Source organism: Acanthisitta chloris, unplaced genomic scaffold (genome assembly GCF_000695815.1).
Source record: "Acanthisitta chloris isolate BGI_N310 unplaced genomic scaffold, ASM69581v1 scaffold2681, whole genome shotgun sequence".
In the NCBI taxonomy this organism is placed as follows: Eukaryota; Metazoa; Chordata; class Aves; order Passeriformes; family Acanthisittidae; genus Acanthisitta; species Acanthisitta chloris.
Genome location: NW_008655294.1, coordinates 48,602 through 66,446, shown reverse-complemented (window position 1 = coordinate 66,446; position 17,845 = coordinate 48,602). Strand labels below are relative to the sequence as shown.

Genomic DNA, 17,845 nt, shown 5'->3' with positions numbered 1-17,845 from the left:
TCCTGCTTTTATCATGTCTATAAGTTATTGACACAGTTGACCAAATGCAATTGCTTCAGTGAGATATTTATTTTCCTTACAGAAGTAGCTTAAGGTTCCCCCAGAGGCATTATGTGGAAACAGGTAAAAATCAGGTTTTTTTCCTGTCTGCATTAGAACAAACACATTGAAAGAACATGAATTTTCACTTGGATTTTTGTAATAAAGATGTTTTTGTCAGTAGTTGACTTTGGTTTTTGACTTTGTAACAAAGTTGGTTTCACTACTGTTTTTGCCTGTTTTGCAGACCCCTGCATAGCAATTACCTGATCTGTAGCTATGGGGCTGTGTCACTGTGAAAACAGTATTGTTGAGAAATGTTGTTAGTTTGTATTAATTTTTCATATCTGCAGTAGTTAAATCTTATAACTGGAGAGAGACAAGAGTTACAGCATGGCACTCTTCTAAGGGGAACAGTGTAAAACCAGCACCACCTACCAGCATGAAAGTAGTTGGTGGCAACTGATGATGCATTGACCCGGAGATGTGGTTACACTTCTGGGAATTAATTCTTGTTTTGTGCTATGTCAGTTCTTACTTCTTGACATAATTACAGGGGTTTAATAGCAAGTACTATGTAAATCATGCACTAAAAATTAGAAATATATCAGAATACTTGTTTCTGAGTTACCAAGTAAAGGAAAGGAAAATACAATCCTAGATCTGGAAGTTAAACAGCAATAAATACTTAAAAGCACTTGTATCAGTGTTGGATTAATTTTGTAGTTGTCTCCTACATAATTTGGCATTGTGAAATTGTGAAGGTAAGGAAACACTTTCTATTTCATACACCTGTTACCAAATGAATGACTAATTCTTCAGTATTTCCTGATTTTTTTTTTCTTAAATATATGGAATGCAAATTAAACTCTGCAAGGCAGGAGGTATGTTTGCAGTTTTTGCTTCTCTCCTGTCATGGCTCAAAGTATTGAATTTGTTAGGGAAGTGGGAACATTACGGTCAGAAGGTGCAACGCTGATCTGTATTGATGTTTTAATTGTTCATCAAGCTGTAGGTTCTCAGTTACTTCATAGGCTTATGGTTTAATACAATTAAATAATATAATTCTGTTACTGTTGGAATTGATCAATTTGACATAATTGGAAATGCAGAATTTTGGATTGTTGACTTCTGAGACAGTAGTGCATTAAGAGAACATATAGTGGGGTTGGAATGTGTAAAGTACTGCCTCCTTTTTCCCCCTTGCCTCTTTCCCCACCAAAAGTTGACCTTATGAATACTTAGGAGCAGAGGAGATTCTGTTTTTATTAACTTCATGAAGCAGTTTTAAGACATCAGGAGTCATCACCCTGGCAACATATAGAAACATTATGTGCCACTGAGTTTGTGAGTTCTAGGAAGTGGCTTAATAAGAGGAGCTCATGGGAATTGGTGGTTCCACTCCTGTGTACCTTGTGTTCACTTTTGTTCAGTATCTAATAATTTTCTTCTTTCAGTGCTTGCAAGTATGTGTTAAACATGTCTTTGTGGCAAACTGAAGACCAGAGGGCTTTGTATTAATGGGTATTGTGATGAAAAGACATACAGGTATTCAGGGGTTGCAGAAAGTCATGAGGGGTTTCATTTACACCTAATATAATTGTTTCTATTAATTGTATATGTGCATATGATATCCTAGTGGCTGCTAATTTTTTGTATCAGCTTTACTATGTTATTTACAGGGGTTTTTTTCTTTGTCTATTAACAGGTATTTAATTAGTCAAGGAGCACATGTAGGAGCTGTGAATAGTGAAGGAGACACTCCATTAGATATTGCTGAAGAAGAGGCAATGGAGGAGCTGCTTCAGAATGAAGTAAATAGACAAGGTAATTTTGAACATGGAAAGGTGATTGTATTTATTAGACACTAAATATATTTTTGAAAACTTACGCCAAATCAGGACTTTAAAAATCACTCAATTTGTTTTCTGAAGAGAATTGTCAATGCAGTGTACAGTGGTTGGCTTGTCTTTAGGTGTTTTTACTCAGCCCAGCCTCTTGTGAAGAAAAGAGGTCAGAAGAGTTGAATCCACGTGTTCAATGGATTTGCACATTCACTTAACTCAGCAGAATGTAGGTGACTTTTGGATACTTTGGATGGTATTCAGTGCATTTGGGATATGGACTTCTATATCCCAGCCTTAGGCTGCATCTAAAGAGATTCCTGCCTTAGAGAGGAGAGAAATAGGCAGGTGGTTTTAGGATGAAGTGTATTCAGTCCTAAGGTAACTAAGGTACCTGTTTCTTTAAGGTAACTACCAAAAAAACCTAGAATAACTGAAACAAGAATAGACTACTATACTGTATGCCATAAATCACCCTTTGTGTCTAGTTCTGACCTTTTGAATGCTCCTCTGCAATGCCAAATGTCTGAAACTACTCCTTGGCATAAAGAGTCTTAGGTTCTCAGGCCTAAAATAATTCCAGTCGATCATGAACCTGTAAGTTTCTCCTGGTTTTGAGCAGATCAGCACATCCTGGGACAATAAAGCACTATGTAGGTGAGCATTCATGTAACAGTTGATGGAGAGGTATCAAGTTTTGACATTATTGTTTAAAAACATTTACCCTAAATTTATGCACCTTGCTCCTAGAAAATTGCTAGTACTGGCAGTGATGTCTTTACAAGAGAAATTGGCTTTTGAAAAAGCATATTGATTTATTTTCCTGTGCTCTTTTCTTCCTCCTTACATTGCTCTATTCCATATTCCAATCCTCAGATGGGTTTTCCAGTGAAAAATCTTTCGAAAGTTTCTGGTTTTTCCATTCCATAGAGGAAAGAATGTTCAGCTGCTGTTGACTGACCATCTTGAGTCTGATAGAACTGCACTGCTATCCCAGAACATCCAGCACAAGAACTAGGGTGATGTGGTCTGAGTTAGATACTGAAGGAAGATGACATTCAGAGGGAGGATGGAGCCTTTGTGGGGAGTGTGCTAGAGGACTGCATCTCTGTTACTTCTAGACCCCTGTCTGCCTCTTAAAAGGCTTCTTCCTCCTTGAAAATGTTGCTTCCTTTGTAGCATTGAGTTTATATCTCTTAAGACCAATTTACATAATTTAACAATTAACTAGTAATTGCTTCAGGCTTTTCTCTGGTATAATTCATATGCTTAAATCCATTTAATGCCCAGAGCAAGTGGGAAGAAGAAACTGGATGACATGATACACATAGAAAAAAGTTACCTACTGATACACAGAAGTAGATTTGCAATGGCTTTGATGCAATTAATTGGTAATGTTAACAAATTTTATTAGCAGTTCTTATGGTTAACACACAAAGAACATCAGGTGAGATAATTGCAAGTATTTTTTGTCTGTATTACCATTTCTTTATTTTAATTACTCTTTTTTCTAAGAGTACTGTCAATCTTTGCTCAAGAGTTGTTTCTGGAATGTGCCTCAGCCTAGATTCTCTAAGGCTGTTTTTGAAATATTTGACTTTACTGATGGGTGATACTAATTGACTGTAGTAGCTTTTTGGAAAAATCGGCATTAGTTGGGAACAAACTCTTCCAAAATCTCTCTTTTATATATTACTGCTTTTTTAAAAAGAAATTCTTTATTATATGTGGTCTAAATACATGTTGACAATGCAGACATTCAACATTTTACACTAATTTTGATTCTTTTGCAAATTTAATTATTTTGAACAGCTCAATTACAAAAGTAGCATTGGCAACCTAAACTAAATGCCACAAATCACTGAAAATTTTACTGAGGTTTATGTATTTCATAGTTAAAGCTTACTATAAACTGTTTTTAGTACTGTCTTTCTAAATCTGAGAAAAATGTCAGTGTTCCCATACTGGAGCTTCTTAAGGAATAAGTTAGGTTGTTTTCAAATACAAAATTTCAGTTGCTACAGAAAACCTATTTTCTGAGCATTCCTCTTACATTTTTGTCAGTTGGCTTGCATGTTTCATAGAAGCAGGGAAGAAGGCAGGCAGTATCCCTCCTGAATTTGTATCTGAATATATAAGAAGGAAGGGTTTTTACTTGCAGAGGTGAAATATTTAATGATTGTAGATGAGAATGGAATAAAAAGGGCATGAATCCGGATGTGAACTTGTAGTATATAACTTACTAAGTCATGAGATAGTTGTCTCAGCAGTAAAGTTTTAATTATGTGCTTTTGGTGGCATCCTTACCTTGAATAGAAAATTATTATTACATACAAAATGATTATTTAGTCATTATCATGATCACTTAGAACCTGTGTATGTTGTGGCTAGAGAAGTTAGTATCTCTAAAATAGGAACTCAGTTGTTTCTCTTAGTGTTGAATTAACAGTGATGGGTTGTGACAGTTTCACCCTTGAATATACCTGTAGCTGAATACGATTATCCCTCCACCTTTTGCATTGCTCTTCATATCAAATTCATGTCAAATAAAATAGTGCCACAAAACTGGCAGTTTTCATAATGAAAGTTAACTGTGGAATCTGTGGAATGATCAACCCTGGCTCAGTGTTACAGATAGTAGAAAATCAGGCTATTTGTTTTAAAAGTAACAAACCTGGGTGCCAAAATATCCTGCATCTGTGTAGGTATAACATGCAGTGTGAAAATTAAGTAGACGTTTTCTATAACATTCTTGCCTTGCAACCTTTTCATGGATGTATTCATACATTCATTGTAGTTTCATGTTTGTGTTGCCTTCTCAATGCTGTGAGTATGGCTTCCTACAGATTGGCAGTCAGAGTCATTTGGTGGCAAAAGATTGCCTGGGAAGATCAGTCAGGTTCATTGTCATTTCAGATATGCGTAAGTGATGACGTTTGATCTTTGCTTCTGTTAGAAATCTGAGAAAAATTACCATGTTCACACTTTTGCTGCTTCACCAGACCTTCTGTCTTTATAGGAAAAGTTCAAACAAAGTTGTGCAGCTATTCAGCCTTCTACAGAGCATCAGTTTGTACTTATGCCCAATTTTTTGCAGGTATTGAATTGTATTTTAAGGGCATGGCTCACTACAGGTGCCTCTGGAGACACTAAATTCACAAAAATAGATCATAGAATATAATACAATTCAGTTCTATGTGGCATTATAGGCTTAAAAAGGAAGGATCTGCAGTGTTTGCTCATTTTGTTTTAGCATTCAGACTCCAAAATCTGATCTGACTAGAGAGGAGATGGTCAGTGATCCAAAATAATTTTACTGTTTATTAGTTCTGTTGTAAGGAGTGTTGGAGATGGGAGAGCTTTTTTAGCATTGCTATCCAATGTGTGTCTTTCTTCAGTCATTCTGATCTCCATGTGTGGTACCTCTAAAGTGACGTGGCTTTAGTCTTGGCCAAGCCTGGCCAGTTTTAAATGTTGCCTCACCTCAGGTCTTGAATAGGGTTAACTGTAACGGTTTGAAGCAAATTTTTTAGCTGTTTATCATCAGATGTCCTCTTAAAATTATTTTTAACTCCTTATGTATTTATTTTGAATGATAGGAAACATTCTCTGGAGGTGAGTTGGTAGGGAGAGGTGATGTAAGGAGAATCAGGAGTTCATGATGCACCCTGCTAGCTATTTATTCAGTAACTATCAGTGATCACTTCTCTTGTTCTGAGAAGCACATGTTCCTCATTCTTAATTATAGGTAATGTAACAAGACTCTCTCAGATGTATTGCTTAACTCAGCTTTGTTTATGTGGATAAAATGCAAACTATTACATTTGTATATAAACACTCCCTTCATGAAGTAAAAAGTGGGTTGATGTTCCCTGCAGTATCTATAAAACATGCCTTTATATGGCTGAGTCGTCCCGAAACAATGATTCAGCAGTTAAATTTATGCTGAATTTCATTAAATTCTCACTGAACAGCACACTCTTTTCAAACCTGTTCGGAGCTGTTGAGTAACACTTGTTGATCATAAAAAAAAATTGAGCATTTGCAATAAATTACTAATGATTTAAGAAGTTGTTAGGCTGCCAGAGGTTAAGCGTGCTGGTGGTGTGAGCTCGTGCGGCTGCTGGGGCTGAGCTGGGAGGCAGCGCATTGCCATCTATGGGCCGCAGGGAGGAAGGTTGGAAAGGGGTGGCGAGCATTTGCTTTTTCCCTGGTATCTTAATAGAGTCTGCAAAACAAAAGCAAGGAGAAAGGCCCGTACAAGGTATAATAAAGGCTGTTTGCATTCCGTTTTCTGTAGTTAATAATGGGAATTGTATCTGGCTTATCTAAGGAGCTGAGCTTTTTTCTATGACAAAAAGTTTAATTCCCATTTTCATGCCAGTTATTAATGTGGAATGTTTTATTTAGATTGGCAAGATTTCTGGTAGTTTCTTCTGTTGAAGTATGACCAGAAATTTGCTGTCTTGTAAAAAAATGTATTGATACAGCTCCTCTGCAGCCATTATGTCTTGTTTGGACTTCAGAAATGCAGTTGTGTGTGATATTGATAGAAGTCTATGTTCAGTATTAGTTACATTTTTTCTGCAAAAGCACTGCTATTTTGGCATAGTTCCCTGGGTCTTTAGGCATATCTGGAAAGCATGCTTAGACATGACCCATTAGAAGCTCAAGATCAGGGTTCAGAAAGAGGGGTTTTTCCCTCTATTCTCTGTTTATACAAAAGTGCCTCAAAACAACCAGCCATGCACATGAACAGTTTTACAGTGATAGGAATTTGCTTTGGATTCTTCACATGAAGAAGGTTACTCATGCTGGAAAGGATTTGCAGTTGGACCTTGGGCATGCAGATGGGGAATGGACATAAATGTGACTCACGGATGTGCTATAAACTATTTATTTGCATAGTAGTGTTTTGCAGGCAACTGACGTGTAAATGGCAATACTCTAGAGAATTATTGTCCAGGATGTGCTGCTCTGCACTGCTGTGTCACTCTGGAAGGCAAGCAGATGCCAAGGCCAGGGAAGTTACAGTTTGCAGTAATTCACCCATCAGTATGTAGGAGCCTTCTGGAGGAATGAGAGTACAGGATTATCAATGCATTATTGATTCAGAGTTCCTGGTCTTCATTCTTCATACCTGTTATAAAGATTATTAGATGCGTAGAATTTAATCTCTATTCAGATTTATTTAGTCATGGGTTTTCTTAAGAGACACAGTTTTAGAAACTTCCATTTCAATTTTTACTACAACTTCTTTCAAACATGCATTTTAGCTTTTTCCTCTGCTGAGTGTTCACAGCAGCCATGTACATCTTCCTGCATCTTGCAGCTTCAGCCTCCAGATTATGGGTTTCGTCAGTTTCTGATAAAATGTAATTCTAGTAGTTTTAATTAAATTGTCAAGACTGAAATTATTTTTTTAGTTGATTAAGTGGATGAGTCTAGGAATTTGGTCAACTCTTTAGAACACTGAATGTGTAAGATGCTTCAGTTACTTTATGATGCCTAATAAAGTTTTATCTTTGCATCATCCTTAGCATAGAGTTTCACCAGATTTACTTAGTCAAAAAACTTTTCTTGAACTGATCATTCTTTGTGGGTTTTTTGTTTGTTTTGGGTTGGGTTTTTTTGTTTAATTTTTTGGCTTTTTGTGGGTATATTTTGTTTGTTTGTTTTTTGTTTAATAATAAAAAAGCAGTGAACTCTGTTGTAGCACTGTCATGCTAAAGCAAACTAAACAAATTAAAAGTTCTGTTTCCAGGAGCATGTAGTAATTTCATTCCTTATTTGTATTTCAGGACACTTTGATTTGGGCAGGTCTTTTTCAAGGGTTTTCTTGCTCTGTAGTTGGGGAATGGCAGCAACTATGGAATACTCGTTCATACATAACTTATTAGATCTCTGTCTGCTATCCTCTGCCTTAAGGGGATTTCAGCAGTGCCAATATAATTGATTTCAATTTGTCAGTTCACTGCTTTGACTTTCTAGTTGCCAGTGGATTGATAAGAACTCTGTGAATCAGTTTTATTATAATCTGGTTTACCACATTTTACACAGTAGAATGATGCATTGCAGTACATGTGATCATCACTATATTACCTATGTCTTTCATTTCATGATGATAATAATTTCTTTTAATATAGGCCACTTCCTCCCCTACCTCAGTGTGTGCTGCATGTCTGCATGGACAGCAGACAAGTTGGATTTCATTTGGTTTCCATATTCTAGATATTCACCCTAAAAAGATTATTAGCTCGCAGTTTCTTTGAAGACATTAGAGCTTGAAATTGCTGTTCATTATAAAAACTTTGAAAATCAGTTAAAATTAATTACTTACCTAGTGTAGTTTTGAAAAGAGACGTTCTAGCTCTGCATTGTATTGTTTGCTGCACTTTGATTAGTTGGACGGTTAGTAGGAGAGTTACGTGATAGAAACAAGTTTGCTGGAGAAAAACTGTGTGGGGACAGATGAAATTTCAGCAGGCAATACTGAAAGAAGGCAGAATGGGATCCAAGTCAAGGAGCATCTGTCTCTGAAGTGTTTTGAAAATCATCTAAGCTTCTATTTAATAGGCTATACAGACTACTGTTGAGGTCTGTGGTTTTATCTAGCAAACCAGTACCTGCTTCTAGAATTCACTTTTTTATTGCATCCAAGTTAATGCTTTGCTGCACAAGAAATTAAAAGTCCAGAAGACAGAACAGTATATGTCTCCCAAGTCCCTGCATACCAGTGTGTCTATGATTAGAGAAATCACACACATTGAAGTAGTTTGCCAAAGGTTGTCCCACTGTTAGAGGTGAACCCAGATCCTTGCAAGTTGTCACCGTTCAGTCATTCTAGGTAGGGCAATGCTCGTGCACAGTTGTCTTCAAGACCCATTTCCTGCTGTGTTTTTAAGATTGTTCCATGTAGTGGTAATTAAAAAATGCTTGCAAATAAATGCTTGCTTTTCCCATTCAGGGTCTGGAATTTATTTCCATCTGTTTACCCTGATGTGTATACTTGTAGATGTTATAATATTGTGTTTCTCCCTTGTCATCAGTTTATGGTAATTTTTTGTGAGACATATAAAAAGTTTTCAGTGGTTTTGGTTTTTTTTTACCTAAGCTATGCAGTGAGATATTCAAAGGGTTGTCTGTTTGAGTATAAGATTTGTGGTTTTAGTAATTGGTTTTTATTATTATTTATTTATAATCCTCCCCCCTTTTGTTAAAAAATTAGTTATGCATGCAAACTGTCTTAAACAATGGATATCTCCATAACCTTCTGGGATTCATCTTCAAAAAGACATTCGTATCTAACTCTGATCATTATTCATATTGTTCCGTTGTTGTTTTATTGTATCACATAAACATGGCATAAGATTTGTTGCATAATTGAATTACAGTATTTGAACTAAAATATTTTGTGCTCTCTCTTCCCCTCTCCCCCTCCCTGTCTGAATTAGGGGTTGATATAGAATCAGCTCGAAAAGAAGAAGAACGAATAATGCTAAGAGACGCAAGACAGTGGCTCAACAGTGGCCATATAAATGATGTCAGGCATGCAAAGTCTGGTGGTACAGCACTTCATGTAGCTGCTGCTAAGGGCTATACGGAAGTCTTAAAGTAAGTGTGGTTTAAGTGGAATTTTTTCATATTGTCTTGATGTAATGCTGCTTGGAATTGATAGAATTGGGCACTGCTGACTTTTAGGAGTTGGAAAATGCAGCCTCTAGAATGTGGGTTTTTTCTCAAAGCTTGATTTTATGTTTTGAAGCACTCAGAAATCATGATGCTGTTAGCTTTCTATTTTAAGTTATTCAAAATATGAACACAGTGTACATAATGAGGCTGAATACTTATTTAAGAGAAGAAAGTTGACCAAAATCTTCTGAAGTCAACTATGTAAACAAACTTAAGACCTTTTTATAATGCCAGTTAGCATTCTGGTAGGTGCATATTTTCAAGACACCATATTTATTTACATACATGAAGTGGAGCTTGTAATCCAGACTAAAAGTTTTTACGCCTAAAACCCAGAGAATTTAATTTTGCATTTTGATATTGTTGTTGAAAATCATGACTTCAGTTCTTTCCTGGAGAGCTTTAGGTTTGTGATGTCCCCTAATTCCCAGGTAGCTTTTCATTAATACAGTACAGTTATGACTGTAACAGAGATTTGTTTTCTTTTACATCAAAGCTCTGCTTTTATTGCAGTAAAGCAACGTGACAGAAAGAAATTGTTCTGTTAGAAAAGAATAACTTTTATTTTAGAGTAGCATAGAGTGTTGGTAAGGGAGTTTTAGCTGTAAATGTTGGTGGGGGGGAGTGTTTAGCTCTCTCAGTTATTGTCTTTTTCGCAGTCCAGTCAGTCCATGTTCTTTTCCTAGGAGGTGAAAAATATATGTGCAGGGAATTTTTGTGATGGCTTCGGATTATCAGAAATGTGTACTCTGTATAGGATGCAAGACTTTACAGCTGAGCATGTGTGAAACTTTACACACTGGAGGATGTTACTATAAGTATATTAGCCCTTCAGGAACTGGTCGTTTTCTGAGAAGAACACTTCTTGGTTCTGTGATTTTTAATTATGGACAGTGGTTTAGAGAGCAGTTAGCCCTTTACATACAAGTATTTGTTAGGTTAAGTGTCTGTTGTCACTTTGATGCTCAGCTCAGAGCCATGCTGAATTTGAGAGTCGAAGGCAGGCTGAAAAGCAGGTCATCTGTGTGAGGAGCCCTGCTCCCTGTCAGAGTACAACTGAAGCATGAAAATGCTAGATTGCTACAAAAATGTTAATGACAGGAGGGCATGAAAGTTTCAAGCAACTAATATTAGAATGGGAGGAGGTTTTAATAGCTTAGTAATAAGAATGCTGTATCTAACCATTTTTTTAGATTTTGCCCTTTCCTTGAAAGGGAATTTTGCTATTCATGTTCATACAGAGACACATATCTAACTGTACAGAAAAAATGAGCTTCAAAGATGAAGTTAATAGAGAAGAAAATGGAAAAGGCTATTTTTCTTGAATTTTCCTTTAAAAATATATACCTACTCTACAGTGTTTCTGTGAGATGTAAAATTAATCAGTTGTCAATAGCCCACCTGAAACACCTATGGTGAAAAAGGAGAAGGATATTATCGTAGAATAGTTTTATGAATTTTGCAACAATTTATTTATGCCTGTCAGCAATGTCAAGATCTAATTCTTTTATTTTCTGTAGACTTTTAATACAGGCTCACTACGATGTGAATATTAAAGACTATGATGGCTGGACACCACTTCATGCTGCTGCTCACTGGGGTAAAGAAGAAGCATGTCGCATTTTAGTGGAAAACCTATGTGATATGGAGGCTGTCAACAAAGTGGTAGGATTTTTATGTAATCCTTGTCAAGATACAAAGTTCTGGTCTCTAAAGTGACTTTAGAAGCCAGGGTAAGAAAAGTGATGATAAACTGCTGTTTTCTGTACGTGGAGCTTTATATAATGCATGTTTTGTCAAAACAGCATGTTTGTGTTCAAAACTAAATTCTCTGATTGTCTAATTTCTAGGCCCACTTTATGCTTAGTTCTATATAAAATGATCCATGCAATCTTTGACATGGAAATTCAAAACAGAAAGGGTTAGGTGACATTTCAGAGGTACGAAATTAGTGACTTGATGGATTGCAAACAGGCTTTCATTTAATCACTGAAGACAGTGGTGATGCCTTTGGGTAGTGTTTTAGCTCTTAAAATCAGCTTATTTAGCATACTAAATTGTCATCACTATATGCTGATTTTGGGTGTGCTGGAGGAAACTTGTAGAGATCCCTGGATTCCCTAGATTCTTCCTGAGCTGTACTTCCTTGACTTTCATGGCCTGTGTAGCTTGCTGGCTTTGCAAGATCTTGCTCCCAGTAGATACAGATACATTCATGATTCACATAGGTATCAGAAGGATCCAGACCTTTTCATTCATCTGTGTAAGTGCTGAGCTCTGTTTCTTCTCTTTGCAACGTGTTTTACAGATAGATTCTGATCTTCTTCCAATTTCTGTCAATACCCTATATGTAAATTACCTGCCTAACTAATAAGATGGATTTTTCAACAAAATTTTTTCTAAACTTTTTAAAATAAAGAAAATATGCAGATACAGATCATGAATTAGCAAGTATTTACTCTATGTAAGGGCAGAAGTACTGCTGCTTAGCATTTTTGTCTTTGTTGAATTTTTATTCCTTAGAAATTGAGGGTGCTCATAATAAAATCAGTGAATTCTGATACTAAATTCCAAATAGCTTCATCTCGTTCTGCATAATGCTTACAGAACTTCTAAATATCAGCTGTATAATTATATTTTGTATCAGGCAGTCAAAAGCTGATACAATTAATTGAAGGCAATTATCAAGTTCTGTGTTACACTTTTCACTGGGGTTGTGGAAATGTGGATGTAATACCCTAGAGAGCACTCTCATAGAGGTATGTTCAACTCCACTGGGACAAGAATAAGAATAAAGGAGGTACAGAGACATGTCAGCTGTTTTATTTTGTGTGTGATATGGGCTTGTCTCTTCAAGCTAGGAAAGATTTGCCTGTTGTGTTCTTAAGTAAGCTAGTAAGCCTTTTTTCTTTTTGAGATATGAGGATTGAAAACTACTCTGGGTTTGGTTTCAGTCATATGTGTTTAGCATCTTGGAGAACTCAGCCATTATTGTTTAGGCACTTGACTTCAGGTATCAACTGTTATGGATTGGTTTTAAATACAACCTTCCAACTGCAAAAATTTTTTGCAAAGTGACTTTTTGTGGTCAAGGTAGGTCTAACTTTTTTTTAAAAAAATAAACCCACGTAATATCTGCCTAACAGTAGAAGACCACATTAAAAGTTGTAGTCATAATGCCAATATAAACTTGAGATAATAGTTCAAATGTCAGAGGTCCTCAGGCTGCTTTGGGTAACACTTGTCAAAAGGTGCACACGCTTCTGCTGTATGATCAGCATATGGTTGTGAAAGTTAGTGGTTTGAAGGTCCATCATTTCTAATCATTTAGGATAGCCTTCACAGTGTAATTAAGAATTTTGCTGTTAGTTAGTATTTTGAGAAACTGAAATAAGCACAGACAAATGGGAGCATCTGCCATTACTTTTATAAGCTGCTGGAACTGCTTTTAAGCAACAGCACTGTCTTTATTGCTGGTTATTGTACAGAAGTACTTATTAGGCTCATCTTGTGATGCTCCCAGTGTCTCAGTAAGTCCACCCAACGTGTTGATGCAGCTGTATTTATACAAGTGGATCTAGGAGTTTGCCTAGATTACAGCCTTCAAGTACTTGTCCCATGAAAAGTGTACACTAAGAGGAAATAAGAACAAGTGGTTGTAGCAGATCTTTTCTAAAATTGAATGTAAATTGTAAAATACAGCTCTGCTGTAAAATGTGAAAGCATGACGACTTAAATTTAGCACAGCTTGCTTAAATAATTTAAACTTTAAGAAATGAATCTGTATGTGATAGTCTAAGATGTGCAGAACAGTGATCTGCTTAGGATCCATCCATACAACTGCCATTGGAAATAGTTGTTTGGAACTAGTATTGTGAGCATCGTATTCATCAATCTACTTTTCTTTTTCTTCATAATTTTTTTTTTCTTTGAAAAGACAAAAAGTTTTATTGTGATGTCCTTATCACTTTAAAATAAAGTCTTTACTCATCAGGTATAGGTGTTTCTGTTTCAATTCCTCCCCAAAAAAGTAATATTACGAACTTGTTTTCAAATACTGACAGACTAACAGTTTGTAATAGAGCTTGGCTTATATTTTCCAATTTCTCTTCCTGAATGTGCTCCTTTACCTCATGTGAGAAGACATTTTAAGCTGTTACTGTAATTCTGTTGTACAATTACAGTGTGTTTTACTTCTTCCCCTTCTCCAGGGGCAGACAGCGTTTGATGTGGCAGATGAAGATATTTTAGGCTATTTAGAAGAATTACAAAAGAAGCAGAATCTGGTAGGCCTTTTGCATATATATATATGTTACAGTTTATCATATATGTGATTATGGTATCTTGCTCAGAGCACCATATAGATTAGAACCAAAGTTTTGATTTGGGACTTAGAGATCAAGAAATGCCATAGTCACCTCAAAAGATCTTTTATGCCCTTACTTGGTCAATTATGGTGACCAAAAAGCCTTGGAAGAAAAAAGGTGGTCTTCTACTTGCCTTGTCCAGGGGCATTTAATGATTTGAAATATCAATGATGAGCATCTTCTTTGGAATAACAGTTTCTGAGATTTTAGAACTGTAATACTTTGAAAGCTTATACATATTCTAGTGTTTGTAGTAGTTAGAGATATTTCCCTCCCTTTGTAATTTTGTCACACTGATACCATTCTATCAATTAAACTGCATCATTCTTTATGTTTTGAAGCTTCATAGTGAAAAACGCGAAAAGAAATCTCCCCTAATTGAATCCACAGCCAACATGGATAATAATCAGACACAGAAAACATTCAAAAAGTAAGTACAATAGGACTAATTATAAACTCTTAAAAAAGATGACTTTATAAGCTATCACAAAGTCCTGCTTAACAGGCTTTAGTAAATTTTTCAGAACTTAGTAAGTACTTTTCTTTTCAAACTCAGTAAGGAGACATTGATTATGGAACAAGAAAAGAATGCATCTAGTATAGAGTCTCTGGAGCAAGAGAAAGCAGATGAGGAAGAAGAGGGAAAGAAGGATGAATCCAGTTGTTCTAGTGAAGAGGAAGAGGATGATGACTCAGAATCTGAAGCAGAGACAGGTACGTTATTTGGAGCATTGTCTTTCTCTAAATTTTTACTTTATGAATTTACTTATTTAATATCACATGATAACAGAGACAAGTATGTGACATTTCACTTACGCTTCTGCATTTCACTAATCTTCAAATCATTTTAAAGCAGGTTTATGTCTGCCAAAAGTCATAACAGAGATACCAAATGGATGTCTTTACTGGTGGCTACTTAAATTAAAGCTATTGACCAACTTATTTGATTGGCCGCTTAATAATTTATACTTTTAATTAAATAGTTAGAATAACAATATAAGCCTTAGTGGCATGTCACAAACATTGAAAAGGTTGGAAGATCAGGTCGTAAATGAAGGCTTCATAGCAACATTTGTTTGTGGAACTGGTATAGAGATTGGATCAGCGCAGAAGTGCAAACATTCTCATTTGTTCTTAGCATCCTGAAGTTATTACCCAATAATCTGGCAGTCTTGGCTCAGGTATTCATAAAGTAATAGTGCATATATTTTCAGTGTGTACTAAGACAAACTTTTAAAGGTGTTATTTTAATGTTAACAGTTGCTTCATATACCACATCAGTTTAAGAGGAATGTTCTTTGACGGGTTTGGAATTGTATGCAAAGTTGTATACACATTACTTTATTTCTCTCTTTAATGGGATTTATGAGTTGTTTTTTTTCCTTTGAACTATTACCTGATTAGCAAGTAGTAATATAAGCACAGCACAGTATCTTTTTCTTTCAAACCAGAAAACAAATGTCAGGCAATTAGTGTTTAAAGATTTATGTTCAATTCTAATAAAGAATTCTAGAACTAGAGTGCAGCAATACAATACCTAAGCCTGGATGTCATTAGAAATCTTGTTAATATGTTATACTTACACTTTAAAAAATAAGTACCCTTTTTGGTGAACTGTCCATTTTCATTCTAATACATTCTAATTTCTTCACCTGAAGAGACTAAAAAGCTGTTTGAGAGAGAACCAATCTGTCATAAACATTTAACGTAGGTAGAAGTAAAAGCAAGTTGCAAACCCAAGCTGTCTGTTATGGCTTAATTTTTTTGTATTTTGAAATATTCCAGCATGTCAGTATTAAGCTGGAAAAATGTCTGTCAAGCTTTGTAATTACTCTTTTACCTTGATATACTTGCATCTGTTATTTACTGAACTTTGCTAAAGTCAAACCACTTGTAATATATAACATGTAGTAATTTCTCTGTCACTGATCTAACTGTAATGTCTGCTGAACTTTATGACGGGTAACTGTGTTCTCTTCGTTGCCAGTAGACAGTTTGTGCCAGGAAAATTTGACTGTGACACAAGAATTAACTTATGTAAACTTCGGGGGGTTTAATATCAACAGGGCTTTATCATACTTTATTTGGCAAGCTAGACTTTCAGCTTTTCCCTGTAGAGCTGCATCTCTAAGTTCCAAGTTTGTACTTTCCCTTTTTTTCTCATTATTCAGCTTAAGGTAGTGAAAGATTTTTCTAGTGAAAGATCTTAATATTATAAGGAGCATTCTGGTTGTAAAATATTTTAACAATGTTCAGTATTCTGAAGTACTGGAAACTGTGATTTCTAATCTCTTGGGATTGATTTTAAAAGTTTCCCTTAAACTTATGTTTCATTGGTTATGTGAGAATATAATTTGAAAATAATACTCTTCTGTCTGTAAGACTTTGAAGGGAAATACCAGCATCAAGATGGTATCTTGTAAAGGATAGGGAAACCAGATGAAAAATGAAATTTTCATCAGTTCAGGTTTTATAACTTGCTTTGATGTAGTTTAATTTTTTTGCAAGTTAGTCAGTATTGGCGCAGTCATGCATACAACTATGTTCTTGTTGTCCTAGAAATAATTTCAGAACACCATCGTGAAAAATCCATTTTTCTCCTTCCATGCTTTCCCTCCTGGTAACTTTTTCCTGTGTATTTTAAAGTTGTATTTCTCATTCACAAATTTCCATCAGATATTCCTGTGCATCATCTCAAATCGTACTGTCAGTCCACATTGCCCTGTTCAGCTTTTTGTCATATGGAATTTTACCACCATTTATTTTCTCTCGTGTTTGAAAAGAACTTTCCGTTAAGTGCAGTTAGTCATGTAAGCTGTTTTTTTATATTTGTGTTTGTTTACTGCATAAATAGCATTCGAAAATCTGTTCAGCTATGTCCATAACTAAAACACATGTGTAACAGCAATGCAATCGATTATACAAATTGTGGTTATAAATTGGAACTTTGTTGACTCTGAATGTTACTAAGTGCAGTGAAACAGTTACTGCATCACAGCCGTGACATTTTCTGCATGTTTGTGTAAGAGGGGCTAAGGTACATAGACTAAGGACAGAGGGAAAAATGTGGGTGAAAAGGACAAAGCAGAAGAGGGTAGAGTAAGTAGACAGTGAAATTCAAGTAGGAAAGTTGTGGAACAAAGAAGGAATGAACCAAATGGAAAGTCAGATCTCTGGAAAGCAAGTCTCTGCCTCAGTTCATTGTGGTGACTGGAATCCCTGGCTGAGTTCTCTGTGCAGTTAATACATCATTTTTTTGAACGCAACATACACAGTTGAATTGGCATCTTCTGTAGTTCAAATTAACTATTACACAGTATTGTTAGGATTGGAAGCAACTTCTGGAGATTACCTAGTCCACTGCATGCCAAGACAGGGTCATCTAGAGCAAGTTACACAGGAATACGCCCAGGTGGGTTCTGAATGTCTCCAGAGAGGGAAGACTCTACAGCCTACCTGGGCAGCCTGTTCCAGTGCTCTGCTCTTATCAACCTGAAGAAGTTCTTCCTTGTGCTGAGGTGGAACCTCATATGTTCTAGCTGATGGCCATTAGTCCTTGTCCTGTTGCTGGGCACCACTGAAAAGAGTCTGGCACCATCCACTTGACACTCTCCTTTGAGATATTTGTATACATTGAGGTCAGATTAGATGCCAGCATACTTCCTACTCTTTTATTTTTGTGGTCATTTGCCTTTTAGTAAGATACAGGCTGTCTGGGGAGACTGTGGAATCTCTGTCTCCAGATGTTTATAAGACTTGACTCATCAAAGCCCTGAGCAGCCTGGTCTGTAGGCAGTATTGACCCTCCTTTGAGCAGAAGGTTGACCTCCCTGAGGTCAGTTTCAGCCTGAATAATTCTGTGGTTCTCTCTTTTCATATGTGAGTGTTAACACTGCTGAATAC

At 36.1% G+C, this 17,845-nt stretch overlaps 1 protein-coding gene across 6 annotated transcripts in view; it reads left to right on the top strand.

Moving 5' to 3' along the window:
- PPP1R12A (protein phosphatase 1, regulatory subunit 12A) overlaps positions 1–17,845 on the top strand; it is a 71,993-nt gene that overhangs the window by 16,079 nt on the left and 38,069 nt on the right. For all 6 annotated transcript variants that reach the window (XM_009083822.1, XM_009083818.1, XM_009083820.1 and 3 more), the window contains exons 2-7: positions 1,748–1,866; positions 9,338–9,497; positions 11,096–11,240; positions 13,787–13,861; positions 14,284–14,372; positions 14,499–14,656. In XM_009083822.1, the coding sequence (XP_009082070.1) occupies positions 1,748–1,866; positions 9,338–9,497; positions 11,096–11,240; positions 13,787–13,861; positions 14,284–14,372; positions 14,499–14,656 (746 nt within the window). The remainder of the gene's footprint in view (positions 1–1,747; positions 1,867–9,337; positions 9,498–11,095; positions 11,241–13,786; positions 13,862–14,283; positions 14,373–14,498; positions 14,657–17,845) is intronic.